We start from the raw sequence: 23,159 nt of genomic DNA, 5'->3' as shown, positions 1-23,159 counted from the left end.
TTTATTTTACTTTTAATAAAATAATTTACAACACATAAATATGACTCATTGGGCCACAAATTCAAAAATCTCGTTTCTTTATTAAATTTTATATCAAGTCAAATATGTGATTATATGTTACGAGCAGCCCAAGTCAAAAGGCCAACACAAAATAGGGGGTAGAAGTGGCAATATACATTTTCTCCTTTGCTTTGCTTTGCTTCTCCGCTTTGTATTCATTCAAGGCAATAAAAATTCCAACTCCTCACGCGGCGCAAACCCTATATATACAGTTCATTCCCCAGCCTTATGTTTCTTGAAGGTGCCCACAATCTCAATAGCATCTTCTCTTTCTCTAGAAGCTTTCCCCCTTTCTTCTCTCCTTTTCCAACTCAAAGATTCACTTTTTAATTCCTTACCTCGTACTCAAATCAAAGCATGAAGTCTATAAACAATACACAAGTGATCAAGTTTCTTTATAGTTACAACGGTAGAATCATCCCCCGTCGCTCCGATGGCAAACTCCGTTACATCGGTGGGTTTACCAGAGTTCTCTCCGTTGATAGATCCATCTCTTTCTCAGGTGTGTGTATATTCATTCATTAATTCATTTCCTTATGGTTATTGCTTCTTTTTTTTTAAGTTAGAGGCTGATTAAATTGACTGATGCAGAGTTGATGGTGAAGTTTGGAGAATTGTGTGGATCGTCTATGAGTTTGAAGTGTAAGTTGCCAAGTGAAGATTTGGATGTTTTGGTATCAATTACGTGTGATGAGGACTTGTTGAATGTGATTCAAGAGTACGATCGATGTGATTCGGAGATGAAGATTAGAGCTGTTTTATTTCCACTCAACTCCACAAAAAAAATCTCCCCTCCGTTATCGCCTATGTCGTGCTTTGACTTTCCGCCAACGAGAATGAAGACTGAAAAGGTCAACTGCTTCTATTCGCCTCCGTCTTATGCGGTGGCGGCAGCAAGGTGTTATGATTCTCCAGCTTTTGGATATCCAGTTGGCGGAAGGAACACTAAGTTTTATTACTCTAGGCATCGTTACTATGTTGCTCCTCGAAACCATAGCCATTAGAAACAATTTAAGAGAATAAAATTGAGTTGTTTCAGGACGTATATGAGTTGAGCACGTAGACAAAGTGAAGTTCCTCACCACAAAAAAGATCCCCCCAAAAAAAGAAAATATATATCAAATGAAGAAGAATTATATACAATGACAAATGGCGACTGAATTTTGGGTTTGATGAATTGGATTGTACATTATTTGAGACTGCAATTCAATTCAATTCAATTGTGAGGTGAATTTGAGATATCTATTACTCGTAGTAGTAAAATTCAAGTCGTGTGGATTCTACTGAGTTTGCCCATTTTTGGACTTGTTCACACGGCCGTTAGGGTTCCGTTCGCCGTCATGCGTTTGTTGGCAACTGGCGTGTTTGCTTTAGGATTTCTTTTTTAATTTTTTTTTAATTCGTATGTTCTCGGCTCAATCTTTTAGGAATAATTTGGGGCCTCAATTGATTCCGTCAGGCCCAAGGAACTGGACCATTCTGCTGTTGACACGTGTACATAATCTGGAGTGTGGCTCCCGTGTTTAGGTGGCACGAGTGACTATGTAGGCTTCACACACTTTACGATTCTGTATATAACATTTTTTTTTTTTAGGGTAATTTTTGTTGGAGGGGTCTACGTGTACGTCTTCCCAAGCGTTTTAATTATTTCCCACTGCTACGTACCTATTTTATGGGGTTTTAATTCATTCTTATTTAACGCTTTTACTTTTGAGATATTTCAGGGGCCTATTTAACATTCTGCGCTGGCAAAGGAACAGAGGAGCAGCTTGCGTGATTCGTTCGTCGTGGAAATATTAATTCGAACAAAGGAATTATATCATATGATATTAAAACTTAATAACCTAAGAAGAAATCTAGGTAAATTGAATCAGTTGCGTTGGAGGTAGAATTCGAGGCAAGTCAGAAGCCGTCATAAGCTCCACGAACTTATGATATGCTATTTAATTTAAAATGAAATGTAAAAATTAAACTGACGATAGATGTCGATAATAGGATTTGAAAAAAATATGTTAAAATCATATTAAAAGGTAAACGACAAAAGATTACATAAAATATTTTGATGTAAAAATATATGCTTAATCATAAAGTTAAAACTTGTGACGTAATCATTAAAAATACGATGAAAATTAAGATGAAAATGAGTGGTTGGACGACTCAAGGTGCAAGTAGGTATATGGATTGTTTATGGCATAACGAGTGCAGTGGGGACGCGTTAAGCAAATCGCTTAGTTTGATTTTGCTTTAAGGGAAAAGTGATACATTGAGTATTATTAATATTTTTCGCTTTTCGAGAATTAAAATTTTTAATTTTAATTGTGTGTTTGAACATCAATTTTTTTGAAATAAAATTTACATATTAAAAAATTATGTAAAAAATACTATAAATTATCATAATTAATAATTGAAGATGCATATGAAAAAAATTTACGGTGAAAGAACAACTCGTTTATTCTTGAAAAGCAAAATATCAAACAAATTGGGATAGAGGGAATAAAAGATTGTACTATTACTTGTGCAAAGTTTGTTTAGATTACAATTGATAACTTGTGCAAAATTTGCTTAGGTTAAAACTGATCAGTTAGTCAACTGAAATCGTCCTACTTTATTGCTCCAACTCTAATTTTTAAATTAATTTATTTATTTGAACAAAAAGCCTTTTTTTTTTTTCCTTTTAAAACCGGGACAATATTGCGAAACTAGAAGGGAACTAACTATAAGTCCAAATGTAGAGGAATATTAGTTGATTTGGCCTGGAGTAAGTTGGCCAACTAGAAAATTCAAGGAAATATCAATGTTTGGTAGAACGGTCTAGTTGAAGAGGTTGCTACATTGAACAAGTTTTAAAACTTGTTCTACTTTTAATATTGTCAACAGCTGGAATATTATTAAGGCAGAATATTAGGGTGATATGCTGGTGCATATTTTCTGGGATTTGGCCCTAGTCGTATTTGAAAGGCTGTGTACTTGGCACTTGTTGAAAGTCTTCTACGTGGAGTGGACCGGCAATATGATTGAATTTTGGAATATGCTCATGCTACGAATAAAACTTAATTAGTTAGACGAAACTAGTTGAAGTTGTGGTTGCCTAAACATAAATAAATAAGAGTACAGCTACTTTTCTTTAATAATTTACATTCTCATATTACATGATACAACATAAGGATGAGAATAATTAGGGGGGCTAAATGGACGGATTGAGTTGAGTTTGAGTAGATCAAAATATAGGTTAGTTAATACAATGGCGGGTCAACAACCTGGCTAAAAATTATTTAATCTGAAATTGATTCTGCTAAACTAGGCTAAAAATTGGGCTACAACTTAATCACGCTCAATTCTTATTACGTTTAACTTTTTTATTTGTTCTTTTAAACTTTTTTAAGTACATAATATTTTTTTTTCTTTTTATGACCATATAAAACGCATTAGTTAAAAATAATAAAAAAAGAATTTTTAAAAAATATTTTGACAGTTTTTCATGTGTCAATTTTGCTAACTATCAAGCCATTTATTAGATAGACCGAATTTGCAAACTTGAGGGGGTGAAATGTGTTACGTTTTTATGGGTTAGAAACAACAGTACCCCCACCCCCAATACGAGCTTCACTATACGTTTCAACAAGAGCGGACTTAGAATTGAGGTTATAGCTTCAACAGTATCGATAACCTTGATTAATATGATTAATACTTTTTAAAAATTTATTAAGTACACACAATAGATTTCAATCTAGGTAAATCAAATAGATTGAAGTAGATTTAGCTACAAAGTTGAGATTTTTGTTGTAATCACGAGTCAAACCAAGATTTTGGCTGCCCGAACATTTATCTTTAGTTAGGCCATATTAATTAATTAGCAACATCGAAGATGTGTCATCCTAACTAATTTATAAATTGATTGTTTCTCTAAGAAAAAGGTAAAGAAAATTCAATCATTATTTTTTATTTGTCCAGTGTTCTGCAATTGAATGGAAGGCCAAGAGTGTGCTTGACTGATTATTGCTAATCTGTATACAAGTTTCTGAACTGAACAGACCAGGCGTTAGGTCCGATACTTGGAATTTTAGATAACTCTATTAGAATATAATCATAATCAGAGCAGTCTTGATAAATGTGGAAGATAAAGATTGAACATTAAAGGTAAAGGAAAATATATCATGACCTTTTTTGTTTTGACATTTACGAAAAAAGTTGAAAGGGAAAATTGTCTACTTCTACATGACACCAAGAAATTGTCGATTTGGTGATGCACTCAACTGCAAATTAAAAAAGAGAATCAATTTGATAATTTTAAATCCTTCAATGGCTAATGTACGTAGGACACAATCTCTACTAGGATAATCCATGACTCATTTTCAGAAGCCCTGCCTTATCTAAGAGCCCGTTTGGATTGGCTTATAAGTTGCTTATAAGTTTCTGATAAGCTGTTTTCAGCTTTTTTGAGTGTTTGACTGACCAGCTTAAAGTTATTTTATGCTTAAAATAAGCTCAAAAAAATAATTGGGCCCATTTGACTTAGCTTATCTAAAGTAGCTTATAAGCCAAAAAAAAAATAAGTTAGACTATCCCAACTTACATTTTTTAGTTTATAAGCTCCAAACAGCTTATAGGCATAAGCCCATCCAAACATGTTCTAAGTGTGGATCAGTGTTGAGTAGATTGAGCCTTTCCTTTATATCATGCAAATTGATAATATATTGAATTGCTCCAAAACCACTTTAGAAATATTTTTTATAAGGAATAAAAAAGGGGCCATGACATCAAGATTGGTCCCCAGAATGCATATGACCGTATTCTCCACCACTAATTTAGAGAGCATCTTAATTAATGTTGTTTGAATATGTTTAGGGATTATTTTGCTTTAGTTGCACTCTCCTACTTTATCCATCATCACATTTTCTCTATTATATCATTTATATGTATCTTAAATGACAATATTTTATTTTTCTCTATGACAATGATGCAAATTATGTACCCATTTATAGGGAGATCAACTAAATTTTAGAAGTTACATAATGAAGAAAGAATTAAACGTAAGTCGTTCATCAGTCATTGCATATTTCAGATATGTGGATGCAGAGCGTTTTCTAGCTCTCCATTTTTATTATGATTTTGTATTTTTGCATCTTCTGCTGGTTGCTTAATCGATAGACCAAGTACCGAACTGCATAAAATAAAGATCTCCTCTTTCAAATTTCAAATTAATGTAGAAATTAAAATCTTCAATGATCGTATCACCCAAAATACATAAAAAACATCAAGTTATTCATATATGATTCTTCTTACAGAAAGCCCGAAGGCTTTTCGCCGTTCCTATTGGGGAAATGCCAAGTTGCCAACCGTCCTTCCTTGGCTACAAAACACTTGCACAAAGCAATATCTAAATACTGTTCAGCAAATTTTAGAACCATGAACTGCCAAGCACACCATAGATACACTGCACATTAAGATATAGGAAACCAATCGAGGCATGTCAACCAGTTTCCTGCTCAAAGTCATCACCCTCTGACTCATCGCCATTGTCTGCATCATCATCCTCTGCTTCATTGTCAAAGTCTTCTTTATCATTGTCTATGTTCGTCTTCCCAATTACAACTAAGTTGCTGTTCATCTTTCTGATTTCATTACACTGCAAATTTACAAACATCAAGAAGGAAAAGTTAGGGACGTGGTAGTACTTGCCGGTTGAAGAATCCAAAATAGTAGAATCGGCCAATATCCAGTCAAAAGATAAAGCATCCAAAGCTAGGCATCTTAATTTCTCGAAATGAAGCCAGACAACATGCGAGACAATTCCTTCTCGAAAAGAGGGAAAAAGAATGTAATGGCAAATGAAAGCAAGAACGGAAGTTACAGAACAAGGAAACAAGACAAACATAACATACTTAAGAGTTGCAACAAAGCAAGGAAAGTTGGGTCCAACCAAAACAATCTATTTGATGCATGCCCACTTTATCCCATTTTAATTTATCATGGGTTACACAAAGAAAAGCTTTCCCATTTTCTCCCATATGGAAACTTTTTAAATTCTGAAGTCTTAATGGTATTCCCAATATGAGAGAATCAAGACACCAGCCAGGGAAAAGGTCATGATTCAATCTCTTCCAAGAAGCTTTTCTTACGTTATGAGCAAGTCTTTTTGTTCTAACATGGAAAACTTGAGACACTATCAGAGAATCAGAGGTCACACTATTCAGGCTCTTTCAAAGAAAAATTTTCAATCATTTTCTTGTTTATTTAAGAAATTAACCAACTTAACCTAATCAGAACAATGAACAAATTTGACATTATCACAAATTCTCTATCTTTCATAGGTTCAATTTCTGAAGGAACTGACTTCTAGGGAAAATGAGATATGTCCCTTTCATTGGGACAGAGAATGTAACTACTTATGTCACACTAAACCTCATTCTAGCAAGAAAATACATGCATAAGGGAACGCAAACTTGTAATTACAAGTAAAAGGTAAGATTTTAATGATTCTTGCAAAACCAAATTGTAAAGGTTCTGATCTTAGTACTTGCTATCAGCAACATAAAGAATGAAAGTCCTGCCAGGTACTTCTCAGTTCTTATTATTCGACAACTTAAAATAATATTTGAACTTACTTAAGATGGGGCAACAGGTCCCACGAAAGAGTTAGTACAAGTTATGTGAGGCTCCATCCCTACAAAGGAAAGTTTAGGCAACTCTAGGTAGGAGCTGCCACACTTGAAGAATAGGTAGATTATCTTCTCACGAACTTAAGAGCTAAGCTCCTTTTCTTACATTAACATTCTAAGTAGCCCTAAGGGTTAAAATATATCCTCCAGACTGTCTTTTCTGTACAACCCAAACGGAATAGACCTATGGAGAGTGATAGTCAGTCTGTCACAGTAAACTTTTCCTACTAGTCTGCACTGTACAGTTTCTGCTGCTCTATATATAAGAACGAACGCGTGCAAGCACCTCCATGCGCTGTCCAAGTTGTTTCTGCCAAGACACCATCTCAACTATTTGAAGTTTCATAGCCAAACTAGGTAAAACTGGACTCTCGTGTTTAGATAACTTGCGATCCCTATAATTAGAAACGTTGTCACCTAAAATGCTGTAGCCCACCCCAAGCTCTAGAGAGCAAGCTCAGCAAACACTAAAAGAGTTAGTATCCAACTCCAGCTATGTAGCTAAAGTATTATAAGGACACAAAGTGAATTGTTTTATATGAGGAAACAAGCTCTAGAAGTCCTTTTTTTCCTCTGATAACCGAGAATCCCCAAGGATCAATAACGCACCGTGCAAAACTCGGTCGACAATGAGCCCGCCCCTCTACCCTTCTCCACTTAAATATCAGGATTTTTGTCTACGACAAGGTTTGAACCTAACTCACACATGACAAGTTGTGCTCTTACCACTAGACCAGAGCCCTTGGGGTAAAACAAATTCTAGAAGTCTTGGTAAACAAAAGCTGCAGAACTGTTCTAATTTCCTTGTTGAAGTCAGCAGTTCATAGACAAAGCATGAGGGACCAGTCCCAAAATTGAGAACAAATTTTCACGTTATTTTAGAACGAGTAGGTGGCTAAAATGGAAATTTTAATACACTAACCCAGGTAGAGGTTAGTGAAAACTGTCAAAATCGTCTAAATCAATAAGAGAAGTGTAAAGCTGAAAGTAGGAAAGTAGTCACAAATGAAGGTCGACCCACTTTAGTAGAACATTTCTTGAGAAACTGTAAAACTAAATATGATTTTGTCTCCCTCTGCTTCACCGTGACTCATTCCTTTTTATCTCTACCCCCTCCTTTCCCTCAGCAGTAATCCTTCATTGGCCTTATTATTTTCACTGCCTTGAATAGCTAGAAGTTAGTTGTATAAACAAACCTCAAATCGTCAGACAGGCAGGCTCTACTAAACTGCTAACTTAGATTTAGTTGTTGGCTTCCAATACCTGAGTTGGTAGTTATAACTAGGTATACACATGGTATTAGGGGAATTTTGCAGTCCAAATTTCTTCAACCCAATCAAGTAATACTTTAACAGTTAGCATACCAGTTATTTTAAATGACAAACCTTCAATTTAGGGTAATTGTCATTGGAACAAATCCAGAAATAACATCTTACATAAACTTTTTTGAACTGGAAGCAATTCATGAATATAACTTCTTCTTTTTTCATGAATATAACTTACTAATGATAATATCAAATAATGGAACGATTATTCTGGTGATAAGGAACTAAATACAGGGATCGTTGAGGCCAGGCATATTTTGGGGGAGACTGCATAAAAAGCTAAAAGAAGTGTCATAAACACACAACAAAAGATTAAAAAAACATAAAGAAAAAGATAAAACACTTCTGTGCAAAATGAGATTATGAAGGCAAGTGACGAAAAAATGTTTTAACAATTATGTGTATATCCTGGATATTGTAGAGAGCTTCACTGCATCCTATTTCTTATAACATAGTGTTCTGTCCAACTTGAGCGCACCTCTACTATTCCACGGGGTACATGCTACCTTCCACCAACACAAGTACCGAGTAACTAACCATCAGGGGTTAAGCAGGTGTGAAGAAATCATCTTCACACCTGGTGCTTTTGGTCCTTGTTCGGATTTGAACCCTAGTCTCTTAAGGTATGCACTCGCTTCACCGACCACTAGGCCACACTCTTGGGTGCATGATCGCACTACATCCTTCTTACGTTTTGCATAATGCATAAGGAATCACTCCCTGTAAGAGAGAAAGCTCCATTTCTTAAACCTAGGGAAGATGCCAGTTAGAAGGTAGATCCTATAAGCCAAGAGCCATGGGCAATAGGCATTCCATTGGCCCTTCTTCCATCCATGAACCAGCTATTCTAAGGTGGTTCTATCAAGTGTAACTGTCTGTCAATCTTGCTTTCCATTCAAAGGAAAAAACAAAGACTTCTCTTAACTTAACAGTTAGCTGTCACTATCCTCATCATAATTACATAACATCTCCATTTATACTTTTCTAATTCTTCCAAAAATTTTATCACTTAGACGCAGAGAGTTGGTTCATCTTTCTTTTGTATATTACATTTGTTGCCACAGAATAATAGAGAAAGCTCAAAACTATGCTTAAGGCTAGAATTTTGTCAACTCGATTTTGCTAAGTCTGCTTCATGTTTTTGTTTGATGCAGCTTTTTGCCCATCTGTAACCTTGCATCTTCTTGATGCTTTACTAATGAAATTTTATTACTTTACCAAAAAAATTTTTGTCAACTCGATTGTATATTTACTTTGAGATAAATGTTCCTAGTGCTAATTCATTCCTATTTGTGTCCCCCTGTCCTCTTAAGGTTAAATTTGTATTGTATGTATCACATTTTTATCAATAAATGTGGTGTTCGTACCAGCTTGTGCACACCTCTAATTCACTGGCTACCTCCCACCAGCACAAGTACCGGTTAACTCTATCCAACAAAGCTTAGACAGAGGATGTATCACATTCTTAATTAGAGACTAGTTCACCTCGAACTCTAACACAAATTGGAAACTTCTTTCATGCGAATATCAGCTTTGTTATAGCTACATATTTACCATCAATAATACACTCAGTAAGCCGATTAGTGAATCTCAGAAATATGAGTCAAACAATTGGAAATCCTTAAATGTGAACAGTTGATAGCCTAATTATTTAATGAGGTATTGAAAGAGTGGGACCTTTTCTTCAAAATCAGATTCCTCCATGGCAAGGAGGAGTTCGTCACTCTGAGGTTGGGGCCACTGAGCAGGCAGCAAAAACGACGTCGGAATGATGCGAGTAGAGCATGGATACTGTAACATGAACGATGGATACTGCAACATCTCTCTTCCTTTCCTTCCTTGTTCCCCATTGTCTTTCTCCTACTTATTATTGTTCAGTTTCTATTGGGCCCTTGTTTGTTTTGGGGGTCCATAGAGGCCCATTCTTTCTTCTCGAAACTCTATTGGGCAATGCCTTATTTTGGGGTGGGAGAATTTTGCACGGCTTGAACATTACTTTTCGATATACTTACTTACTCCACTTAAATTGGGATTATGAAATTTATTTCATCATAAATTCACAATTATTCTCTTGATATTTTATCTTAATTCTATTTTTCAATTCATTCTCTCTTTCTTCTTGAGTCGATACACCCCATTATCTCAATTTTCTATTTTTTTTTTATTGTTGTTCGACTCTATGCTACTACTAAGTCATTAGGTTATGGCTGAAGGGATAGATACCATTAATGATCGTAGGTTTCAGATTGGTTATATACATTATACCATGTATATGTTTATTATATCTTATACATATATGGTGTAAAAATATTTTTGTGAAAATACCATGCAAATTTATGAGATAAATATGTTACACGAAAAATATTTTTTTCAATTGAAAAATTACCAATTGATGGTATAATTTTTTCCTTTTTGTGAAAATACCATGTATATTTATGGTATAAATATTTTTTTAGCAAAAATACCAAGTATATTTCTATAGTATATGTTACATAAAAAATATATGTTTATGTGTATAATTAGATGTATACACAAATGCTGGAAAATTTTAATTTTTTCTGCAAAATAAACCTTAGAAAAGGAAAGGATGAAAAAATTGAATGATAGTTTCATTTACAGAAGATAAATATGCTGTCCAAAAAAAAAACAAAATAGGAAGAGTTTCTTTTGGGATTGATTCTAGCGCAGCTTAATTTTAGGATTTTTTTTTTTTGAAGTTGTTGGTATTTACTTGCTATGATATGAAAACTAACTAATGCTGCTGCTATTATGGAATTATTTTTTAACTTTTTCCTAGTTATGTTTTTTTTTCCCAATTTTTGTCCTTCGTTAGAACCCCTTGGTTTAGGGTTCGAACCCCCGCTCAGTAAAAATTTTAAAAAAGATTCACAAGGTAGAGTTTGGAACCTTAAGGCAGAGTTTTGCATGATTCATACAGAATTTCAAACTCTACCTTATATGCAAAATTATAAGAATACTAGTTTTAGAGTATGTGGGTTGCGCTGTCAATAAATTAAAAATTCTATATAAGAAAGAATAAATTATGTAAAATAGCAATGGACATTAAACATGTAATTTTGAGTTATAACTTCCGTTAATGATATTACCTATATTTTTCTTAAAGCATTCAAGAAATGAATTTTAGTTTTTATATTTAAACCTTTGTTTTTTGGGTCGAAATTCTTTATTTTTTAGATTAATTATAATACTTCTAAGCATTAACATTAACTTACTTTTATTTTCATAATATAAATTAGCTACTCTTATATATTCATACCACTCTTCGCACACTATTTTTGCTATTTTGATTTATCAGCTTTAATGTTTGACATATGTAGTACTCTTTTATTGAAATTTAAATGGCAAAATGTTATACAAGGGCTTTCCCCACTTTTCCTAGATGGCCTGACAATAAATCTTAAAGAATTACTATCTAATTGAAGAATGCCACCAATACTTTGGCAGAATTAATCGCTATTCTGCAAGGCCTTCAAATTGCATTGGATAATAACCTAACACCTCTGTAGATAGTGATAACGTCCAAATTCACTCCTCAAAGAGAAAGTGTATATGGTCGTATGCAATATAATTTACCTAACTATGAGTCGAGGTCGATTCCACAGGGAACAATATACTAAGCGATTTAAACAAGTAAAGAATTATCACTTTCTACGCTAAGTCAAACACTTGATAATATTTTGATTTTTGAGAAAATTATACCTAATGCGAAAATATAAACTAATCGAGAAAGCAAGTAAAATGATCAATGACCACAAGTTTGGGAATAAAGGAAACTACGCTCAAGTAACGATCCAATGTATTTCACGATTTTACAACTAAGAGCAAGTTTACGTTAGTTAGATAATGATTTCTAAAATCTCATTGAAAGTGTTCGAACCAAATCAATGAATTTCACTCTAAGCTTTTCCAAGCCTTAGAGTGTGATATCAAGCATAATCAATATAATCTCAAGTAACTTTCTTATCCCTATTTCAAGTTATTAGATGAGGGTTATGCCCTAAATTCTTGTTAATTAATTTTTCCCAACTCAATTCTCCTCTTCCGAGCTCAAATCAAAGTAAATGAGCGGGTCTTAGGGTTAGCTAAACCCTTAAGAAACATTAAAGAGCAAGATTAGCTAAAACAACATTAACTCACTTCATTAGGAATAAAAATCATTCAATACATAAGCAAAACAAGAGTTTCAATCCAAACTTTAACAATGTATACTTCCATAAACAAGGTTCAAGTATAGAAATGAAATACTACATACTTAGATATTCAATAAATAGCAAGGAATTGAAGAAATGAGTAAAGGGTTAAGAAATTTATTATCAAAACTTCAAATCTTCAATCCCCAAGTATATGTCTTGGAACCTTACCTCTCTAAAACTTGTAAAATGGCCAAAGATGAGTTTTACAAACTCTGGCATTCTATTTATAGACTTTCCAAAACAAAAACAATTTATGGACAAAAATACCCTGCGTGTCATACATACTAATCACATCTGATGTCGAATGTGCAACATGCCAGTCGCATGTTGCACCAAACTCTAGCATGTTGTGCATATACAAGCAGCTGTGGTGCAGCACATGCTGCAGCAAGTGCTGCTCGCATGTGGTGCTCGCATGTGCTGCACCAACTATCTTCAATTTCTCATATCTCTGTCAGCACATGCTGCAGCAAGTGCTACTCGCATGCACAACATGCTACTCGCATGTGCTGCTAGCATGTGCTGCTTGTTCTGTTTTTGCTTCATTTTGCTCCATTTTGCTCAATTTTGCTCCGTTATGCTCTCCGGACATTTTATCCTACAAAACGACATAAATACGCGAAAAGTAACACCAAAAGTGCTTGAAGAGTCACAAAAGCTTAAGGAATTAGCATCAAATATCCCGTAATTTCACGGCACATTAGATAGCACAGACTCAACTGAGGTAATTACTATGTTACAAAAAGGCGATCTAGTTTATAACCCCATTATTCTTAAATGCAGATCACTAATGGAGGAGCTGAGCCATTTGGTAGTTAGGCATAACTACTGAGAGCAGAACAAGGTCGCAGATCTTTTGGCAAAGGAGGGAGTGCAAAAGCAACTTTTTGGACGAGCTCACATTCTCTCCGTTTCCCCCATTTTTGTGCATGATGTATTTTGGGCAGATATCTCTAAAACTGCTTATGATCGTTTCATTCCTTTTAATGTTTCAAACATTGATACTCTGGGCGGGAGCTTACAAGCTCCTGCAATTATGTAATTGTTTTGTTAAGTATAGTTATATATATTAAGTATCCGTTTCAAAAAAATAAATAAAACATGAACGTTAATGATCTAAACTTCCGTGTAAAAGGTACAGTCTTTATGTAAACAAAGCTAACTATTTTTCTAACATACAATCGGATAAAATAGTATGAAATATTTCATGTAAACTACATATACAAAAGCCTGATTAATCTTAAAGTCATAGATAGTAGGATTTTCTATATATTTCAAATAAGAAAAGATTAATTAATAATCATAATTTTAAATAATTTCAAAATTCTAAATATTAGGAAATAATTAAACAACTATTTTGTTTAGTGTGAAATATATTCTTAAATTATATTATGTGAATTGTTTTAATTTTTATTTACGTCTAAGTTATATAATAAGATAATATATTTATATAATTTGTCATTCCCGACATAATTGAATTATATTATTTTGTTTAAAAATTAAATATTTGTTCTCAACAAGAACATTTATTTTCTTAATAATAGTTCATCCTAAATTTTAAATATCCAATCTTAAATTTTTACTTGAACCCTACAACTTTTTTTTTTTTTGGGTAATACACAATGATTTGTCTTTTTTTTTTTTTTTCAAAAATAACGTAAATTCTCAATCATAATAGAAGTGTACCCCTATTTGGTTTGTTCAATGAATTGGTCAACATACATAACATCAGAATAATAAACATATGCGGACCAAACATACACAGACTAATCAAACAAAAAACAAGATAAATTATACAAGAACTTGGTTTATATAAGGTAAAATTTTAATCAATTCTAAAGTTTAGGACTGCTGACCTAAACCTAAAAGAATGTCAAAGTACTATATAGTTTTAAATATTAAATAATAAATTGAGAAAAATAATAAATGACTATCTTGTATTATTACTTTGAATACAATATTTATTTTGAAAATATAAAAATCAATGTTTACTCCACACAATTCTGAATATTTGATTTGCTAATTTTATTGTCAATCTTTAATAGATGATCTTTTCTGAAACTATTTTTTACTCTCTATCCAAACATTGGAAGAAAGTAATTATTTTTTGAAATAATTTTCGTCAGATTAAATGTGCAGTAAAACTAAAACCATTTTGACAATTGCGACATAATTAATTTAAGTAACAAATTAACATATTAATAGCGTCCAAATCCACTCCTCAAAGAGAAAGTGTACATGATCGTCAAAATATAATTTACTCAACTATGAGTTGGGGTCGAATCCCACATAGAACAATACAAAGGCAATTAAGAAAGTAAATGATTTATCACCAACTAAGCTAAGCCAACACTTTTCAATATTTAATTTTTTATTTAAGAACTAACAAAGATAAAACTAACCTAGAAAACAAGTAAAATGATCAATGACCACAAGCATGGATACAAGGCAAATCACTCTCAAGCAACGGCCTAATGTATTTTACGATTTTACAACTAAGAGCGAGTATATGTTAATAGATAATGGTTTCTAAAATCTCATTGAAAGTCTTCCAACCAAATCAATAAATTTCACTCTAAGCTTTTCCAAGCCTTAGAGTGTGATATTAGACACAATCAATGTAACCTCAAGTTAACTATCCTATTTCTAGCTAAAGTTATTAGACGAGGTTTAAAGTCCCAAATCCTTGTTAATTAATCTTTCCTAACCTCAATTTTCCTCTTTCGAGCTCAAACCGAAGTAAATGAGCGAGTCCAGGATTAGCTAATCTCTTAAGAAACATTAAATAACAAGAGTAATTAAATAAATAAAGACCCACTTCATTAGAAATAAAAACAGTTCAATACATAAGCAAAACAAGATATTTAATACAACACTTGATAATGAATAATCTCATAAACAAGATTCAAGTGAAAGAGTAAAATACTACATACTTAAATATTCAATGCAAAATAAGAAATCAAGTAAAGGTTCAAGAAATTGTCCAACCAAATCTTCAACACCCAAGTGTGGTATAAGAACGGAGCTCCCAAAAGCCTTGTAAGAATGACCAAAGATGAAAGATATTTCCCCTAAGCCTTGCTCTTATAGATCCCTAATTTTCTCGACTCAAAATATGACCAAATAGCCTTTGATTTTCGAAATCTCAGATCTAGCCATTTTTGTGCTTATAGTTATTTTTCTCATTTATTCAATTTGACCTCTTTTCGACTTGTTTTTCAATTAATATCTTCACAATCACTTCTAGATCATATAAAACTTGTAAAATGGAAGTAAACGATATTAAATGCACTATTTTCTCAATCAAATACAACAAAATTTTAAGATAAAGAAGATATAAGTTGGTAAAATACCAACTTATCACATATACAAATCTGTTTAACTTTTTGTTTTGTGACATATGACTTTAATATAATTCAACGTTAAAAGTATAAATGTTGGCATTGAGAATTAGTAGTTGAATAATTATAATTCCTTAGAGATATCACAATATCATTTCCTAGAATTGCACCTATTGTTGGATATAGAAAGAACTTGTAATAAATACTTCTTATGAGGTGGTAGTTTGACAAGACGGTGATAATACCTTTGAGTTAGATATGTGGATTAACTGTTGAGAGAAAATTCATATGATTTAGGAAATTAAAATACATGTAGAGTGTTTGATATTAGACAATAGATATGGCTTGTTCAAAGTTATTGACATAGGTTGTTCAAGATTAGAAAAGTAAGCTACGATTGACAAGCATTTTTGGTATATATGCAGGACAACGGGAGCGTATGCAAAAAAAAATCTAATAAGTGGTGTCGATATTTATAAAATAAATAATTGAATTTATAGTAATGGAGAAAATTAGATTATGTGAAAAAATTGATGTTCCAACAATAATAACAACAATTTTCCAAATAAAGTTGATTTTCCATGTAGTGGGAAGAGCTGGTTCAACTTATTCTCATTCATCATGGATTGGCATGCCTATGGAACTCTAATTAGTACAGGGCAATCCGCTGATAATGATAACAATAAAAACAATAATAACCTTGAAGTCAAAACATACCTGTTTCTCAAGAACCCTCACAGTCTATAAGCTAGACAATCCCTTTTTATTTCCTTCTTCTGAGTCTTTTCATTTGTTTTCATCTCACATTACACAACCAAAAATTGGTTCAAAATGAATATCAAGACAAAATTCTTGATTTATGTTTTTGTACAACAATATTGATGAAATTTTATTGTAGTGGATAAAAAAATATTCAAATATACCTAGCTCCAACATCAAATTCATCCTATTTGATTATCTTTCTTTTATAGGGATTTTTTCAACTGCCTGTGTTTAAGTGTTAGATAGAGCGAAAGAGTTGGTTAAAAAGTTCATATTATCCAGAAGCTAGGATAGCAAAAATAGTAATTTAATTGACTGTTACTAAACTAAAATTAATACATTAGAAGTACAATAACGGAAGTATGACTATGTTCTAAATTTGTGAAATTTTCCCCAACAAAGTACATTCCAGAAAATCACAAAAAATGGATAATGTTAATACATGGTCATCATTGTTGTGATGAGGAAGTATCGGTTCGACAAACTAAGGAGCGTAGAAAAATCGTGCGAATCACCAGACTAGCGTAATATCATAATTTGTTTTTTAGGCTCTTCTCTCTGGATATGTCGTTGGTGGTCTAGCTTCAATAATGTGTTGTGATGACTTTAGCAATTTACTCACACATGGTACTAAAGTGAAGTGCTTGAGTGATGCTGAATTATTTATAGACGCGTAATTTCATATTCTATAACCTTCAAGTACTTCTTGAACTAAAGATTCTGCCATGTTCGATTTTGTTGCTATGAATTGATATTATGGCCTCTTTTTAGAGAATTGATGTATCTTAAGGGCGCTCCATCAGGAATTTCTTTGGAGGTGTGGTTAAGTTGCAGGTAATGAGTCGTAATGCTTTATATTTGGTCAATTTCTTCAAGCTACCAACTTTTCTGATTTTAATTGTGGAATGTTGTAAATGTCTAAAGAATTTGTTCGCTATAGTAGAAGGATAAAATGATATCAAATTTCTAACAAGATTATGAAGATGGTTCATTTCTCATTCCAACTATGAAAACCTTGGAGAAATTGGAAATGTCATCCTTAAAAAGCAATTTCAGTTAGATAGCTACTCATGGTTCCACGACGACAATGCTTCTTTACCTTCTAAATGAAAAGCATGTCTTACCACCGGTAAATACTTACCCACATAGGGTGTTTAGAACAAACTAATATAATTTATCATAGTTAAGTAATTTAATGAAGTGAATATATACATTAATTAACCATGGTCAAGTGATGATTGTATATATTCAAACACATGTCATGCATTTATTGATTTGGTGCAAACACTCGGTGAGGATAAGTTTTTACTCCTACCACATGGCATAGTTCCTTTACAAGAAAAGGGAGAATTAAAACTAGATACTTAATTTCCTCGGACATAAAATTCAAACCGTCTTTCATTCCCCATCATCGCTCCCTGGTTCATCATTGTCTTCATCCACAACCAACTTTGCCACCTCAGCAGCCCAACTTTCCTCATCATGGAAGTCGAGAGAGAAAAAACTTACTATTGGTCTCCTATCTATTGGCAAACCCATAAAGGCGTATGTAACATCGGTACTTGAAACAAGATTCCTTAAAAGGTGAGATACACCATCGCCAACGTAGTAAAATCAAAATTATTTATGTAAGAATTTTCTTTATGAACGCATTAAGTATAAACATAATTTTTTAATGAAACTAATATTAATTACAACTAGCACCACAAATGTGGATGGATTAACGTAATGAACATGCAATGTTCCAGAGACCCAAAAGGCCATCAAAACTCCATTGTATGGAACGGGAACATTGACAATAGTACCTGGCTTGCAGTAAGAGTCATCCAATACTGCCCAGTAGTCATGCAAACAGGAACGACACTAGAAAAAAACTCAGGAAATTTATTTAATTGAAAATCAATAAAATGGACAAAAAGAAGGATGTATAATCTATTAATTGGACCGATTTATATTTATCGTCCCTGAGAAATGACTTTTCCTAACATGAGGAGTATCTTCTCTAAGAAAGTGGAGCCCAAGAGTTGTTGCGACAGTATGCACATTTCCACTTTCCAGTAACATTTGAAAAAAAAAAAACGATAAGAATAATTCTACGAGTAGAGAAGAAAGCATAAGAAAATCATTAGAAAAAAATCAAGTCAGTAAACTAGACTAAAGATTTAGAGGTAATTTTCTTATGAACAAGTATGTGTACTTCAAAAGTCAACATAAATATATGTCCAGAGAAGTTCAAACCCATAGCTGTTGAAGACAATACAAGCAGATTAAATGAAGGCTCAAGTGATGATGACGAAAAATGTTTTAGGCCTAAACTTTGTAATAAGGTAACAAAAAAAGATTCCAAGAAAGGCATTTTATGGAATTTTTTTATACTTGAATTTGCATAGTTGTGGTATCCAAACTTTTTAATCCCATTCAAGTACCATGTCACCTTCGAAACTGATGGTTTCGACTTGCAGGAAGATCATTGGCTAAAGCGGTGGTAAAATTGATTTTTTTTTCATCTACTTTTTATTTGTGTTTTTACATTGTGTAAATTATAAAAGAAGCTGTGAATGTCTTTGTACTCACTTCCTTTCCATACTATTTTGTATGAAAACCTTTTAGTGAGGTCGGATTGGGTCAATCGTGAACTTGTGAACAAATTCCTTTCAAGTGCTTAGGGGGTCCGGGGTTAGCAGGCTTAGGGGCCGAGTTAGGGGCTTATTGGTGGATGGATGATAACGCCCAAATTACACCTTAATTATGATGCAAGCGGTCGCAGTCAAATTTAGAACCCAAACGAGTTAGGGTCGAATCCACAAAGAATTTTTGCGTCTTGTGAAAGATGTAAACTTTATGAAGATGAAATTTTTCACTTGACAACAACTAACTACTGTATAAACTCACAATTTCATTAATTAACAGGTACGGTTCAAAGATAATCATATCATTTTTTACAAAATATACACATAAAAGGGCAAAAATATGATGCAACGATATGCATTATGAGCTGAACTAAGAAGTCAAACTGAGTTTTGCCGAGAGCTTTGGTAAAAATGTCTGCCAATTGTGAAGATGTTGAAACGTGTGACGGAGAAATCAAACCTTTGTTACACCCCATTTTAACCGGGTTGAAGCGGAGTACAACATATTGGAGATTCCTGTTTTTGTTTGTTTTAAGGAGTCGCCACCTAATTATTTATGGTGAATTAGGACACCTGAAATTTATTAAAGTTATGCTTAAAGTTAACTCTGTTTAAGATCTGCGAAACTTAAGATTCTAGGTAAGGGTTCAATTAGTCTAAAGGGAAGGTATTAGGCACCCTTTAAGACTCATTAACAATGGTTAACCGACCGGACTAAAATTTAATTAGGCTAGGTGTAAATATAGTATTATAGAAAAAGAAAGTAGGTTTGTAAGTATGGCTAAAGTTATAGATAAATATGTAAGAATGCTATTTAAAATAGAACTTGTAAGAATAATAATAATTTGTAAAAAAAAAAAAAAAAAAAAAGTACTTTTAATGCTATTTTGAAATACGACCTATAAATGTTGTTGAAATTTTAAACGATAGTATAATAATAATATTTAAAAATATACTTGTAGAAAATATAGTGATTTAATAAGAGTTTAATTATAAATAAACCAAAAGAAATGGGATGAGTGATGTTTCATATGTATTCCGAATATGAATTACACTAACTAACAAATTAAAATGTATTTGTAGAGTGTTTGAAATGAACTAAAGTAAAAGAGTTATCCGTTAAATTAGTTTGCCTTTTATTTAGGATGAGCTAATGTTATGTAAAATTCGTGACGTTTTAAACTTCTAAGATAGTAAGTATAAATTATTATTCCGTTAGCCAAAAGATGTAGTCATGCTTTTTTGAAAATCAATTACTCAAATAAGTGTTATAGATACTATAAATAGTTTTAAAAAATAGAAGTGAATATAATTTATGGAGTTAACTACCCATTACTAAACTAAAACTTTTAATGTTACTAAGGCTTATCTTAATTAACAAGCATAAATGTTAGTTATACAAAAGCAAATAAAAATACACAAAAAATAAGGAAGAGAGTAAAAGAGTAAATGGGTTTGGTCCATTTATTAAGGCCCAGCTGAACTGTTAATGCTTATTGGGCTTAGGCCCAATCATTTCCTCTATATTGATGCTGTGGTACTGTTGCTGTTGGCATTGATTGGGCTTTGGCCCAAATTTTATTTCCTTGCTGCGGACAGAGAGATTGGAACAGAGGGAAAGATTTTGTTGGGCTTTAGCCCAACGCCGAATGGGAGGTAACGAGTCCCCGCGGACTCGTATGCGATGTTTATGCATAAAATAAAAGACAAGGATTAGTATATAATCAACGGGTGAGATTAAACACGTAAAATATAAACGTGAAACAGATTGGTAGATTGCGTATATCTTGTACATTTCCCGTATATACGTGAGTATCCACATAAGGCAAGGCTAAGGATGATAGGCGGCTTTGTAGCAGTGCAAGTTAGGCATATGTCGGATATATTGGACAACAACTCATACTCATGCTAAATACTAATCAGTATACTAGAATATCTATGCATGCACAGTTTTGTCTAAGTTCAAAACACACTCAGATGGACAGACAAGTAAGTCATACTTTAAACAATACGTGGGATATATCAATATGAATCCCTCAACTTATCAACTTAAACCTCACTGAATCTTACAAGTCCAACCAAGTACTTCCCTTTGAACCTCAAACAATATCCAAAGGGGATAACACATATTGGTAATACATAGGCTGATACGGTTTTGAATCAATCAAAGATAAACACTTGAGCATATCCCATTCTATCCAGAGTGGGCATGAAATAAAAGGATCACAATGCATACAACTAACCATTATCTTCTTAATCTATTAAACTTAAATGGAAACAAACACATTCCATGACCGAGAACCTTTGATAGTTTCATTGTGGGAGATATGGCATACAACATATTTCAAGATTTAACTCACACTCACAATAACAAGAGAAAAAAAAAAGTGTTTAGTCACCCAAGTTAAGGAGAAGGGGGTTTAACTTAAACCTCATATTTAGACAAAACTTAAGGCTGTTATCATGCTAGCACACATCATAAACACGGTATTGAGACATTAGGCTCAGATCTGGTTCAAGTTAAAAGATCAAGATGAACAAGTTCACAACGACCCATACATTAATCAAGCTACATCAGGTCAAACCAGACCAAGACGAACAATTTATATAGCTTTGACAGCCCTTGAACAAATACAACCAAAGCAACATACACAAACCTAACTACAGTTAACTTACACACGTGAAAGAATCACTGATGCCTTAATAATGAACTGAGTCCAAGTTGAAGGCTAGAGAGGATACCTACAGCCCTTAATGACTTAAGACTGCATTATTGAGCTATGGTCAAAACAGAAAATGAGACAACTCTAAATATGCTAGAATCACCATAGCCAGACAGTTTCTATTATGGGTTAAACCAGAACCAAACAACATCATATGATCATGGTTAGGCTAGGCAGTAATTAAGCTGGGTTAAAGGCATACTAATCAGTCAATAATGACAAAGACCATGACAGCATAATGACTTAATCACACTTGGGATCTAATGCTAAACCAAATATCATTATACTAATACGTTAATCAACAGAAGGTAACAGAGACTACAAGAGACTAGACGAACTATTATCATCTAGCATTAATCGAATTTGAACTTAAACCACACAGCGATGACAAGGTAAACTGGCCTAAGTCTCAAGCTCATCATTCAACATTAATCTTATCAGTTTAAACAAACAGCCATGATCTTGCAGACCAAATAAAATCAACAACCAATGTCGATATGTCATATGATCATTCTATCATATCCACCCGAACAGATTACATTCATGACAGGGTATCTTATTTTGAAAAAATAGAGTAAAAGAGAGACAGTGCTGGTCTGTTCTAATCGTATATGTAATATACCTAAGATATACACAAATGGTGTGTATACCAGATGTATATCAAATGTATGCTTCTTCTTATCTTGATACCCCACTGTATATCCTACGTATATGTGGTTTTAAATACGTCCTAAATCCTGGAAATTCATATCTTAAACAACAATAGACACCTTTCAGATTCGATTAATGATTAATGTCTTATCCTAACAAACCCCAAACGTCAAACGAATAACGCGACGACAACGAAACTACATAATCACTAACATATAGCAGCATAAACTAAAAATCTTGAACAAGCAGAAATTAAATATCACGAGTGACAATTATATCGAAGTTTACCTGTTTTGTGCGCAGTGAAGTGGGTGCCGACGTCGTCGAATCTACGCTCGATCTTCAAGTAACAAGCCGAAAGAGTAAGACGATTTAATTTTCAAATGAGTATTCCCAAGTATAACGATTGAAACATGTAAACTAATTATGAATGGTTAAAGTGGCTGCCAGAGAATGGAAACAGAACAGAATTCAAACGAATTCTAGATTTAGAGTAGTAATAAAAGGGTATAAAATGTTGAATGCCGTCCCCCTTTCTGAAAAATGCTCGGTTCTCTTCCCCCCTAATTTTATATACCCAACTTCGAAATAATGACAGAGCAAACAGAATAAATATTTGGAATTTCAAATTGATGTCGAGAAAACCATGGGATCTTTCGGGTCCCCCCCCCCCCCCCCCCCCCCCTTTTTCAACGACTCAAGAACAACAATTTATAGGGTTTAAGAGAAGGGAAAGAGGAGCGTAGGAGAGAGGGGAACGTGGGACAGAGTGGGATGGAGAGACAGAGGCGTGG

The 23,159-nt window shown here is 33.3% G+C and overlaps 2 protein-coding genes across 2 annotated transcripts; one reads left to right on the top strand and one right to left on the bottom strand.

Annotated features, from left to right (window-relative positions):
* The first annotated feature begins 276 nt into the window (after window positions 1–276).
* On the top strand, window positions 277–1,343 carry LOC132632596 (uncharacterized). Its single transcript, XM_060348590.1, has 2 exons — window positions 277–562; window positions 652–1,343. The coding sequence occupies exons 1-2, from the start codon at window positions 418–420 to the stop codon at window positions 1,062–1,064; spliced, it is 558 nt and encodes a 185-aa protein (XP_060204573.1). The 5' UTR covers window positions 277–417; the 3' UTR covers window positions 1,065–1,343.
* Window positions 1,344–5,301: 3,958 nt separating this feature from the next.
* Window positions 5,302–9,898, bottom strand: LOC132632595 (uncharacterized). Its single transcript, XM_060348589.1, has 2 exons — window positions 9,722–9,898; window positions 5,302–5,686 (listed from the first exon to the last, which is right to left on the bottom strand). The coding sequence occupies exons 1-2, from the start codon at window positions 9,863–9,865 to the stop codon at window positions 5,531–5,533; spliced, it is 300 nt and encodes a 99-aa protein (XP_060204572.1). The 5' UTR covers window positions 9,866–9,898; the 3' UTR covers window positions 5,302–5,530.
* Between the last annotated feature and the right edge of the window lie 13,261 nt (window positions 9,899–23,159).

Source organism: Lycium barbarum, chromosome 3, assembly GCF_019175385.1.
Source record: "Lycium barbarum isolate Lr01 chromosome 3, ASM1917538v2, whole genome shotgun sequence".
In the NCBI taxonomy this organism is placed as follows: domain Eukaryota; kingdom Viridiplantae; phylum Streptophyta; class Magnoliopsida; order Solanales; family Solanaceae; genus Lycium; species Lycium barbarum.
Note: the sequence above shows the minus strand (reverse complement) of the source record. Positions and strands in the feature narration are given on the sequence as shown.

Bases quoted from the DNA above. Each gene is read 5' to 3' on its own strand.
- LOC132632596 (XM_060348590.1), top strand. From the start codon at position 418: ATGAAGTCTATAAACAATACACAAGTGATCAAGTTTCTTTATAGTTAC. The intron at 563-651 runs GTGTGTGTATAT...TGACTGATGCAG, and splicing joins TAGATCCATCTCTTTCTCAG to AGTTGATGGTGAAGTTTGGA.
- LOC132632595 (XM_060348589.1), bottom strand. From the start codon at position 9,865: ATGTTGCAGTATCCATCGTTCATGTTACAGTATCCATGCTCTACTCGC. The intron at 5,687-9,721 runs GTCCCACTCTTT...GTAAATTTGCAG, and splicing joins AATCTGATTTTGAAGAAAAG to TGTAATGAAATCAGAAAGAT.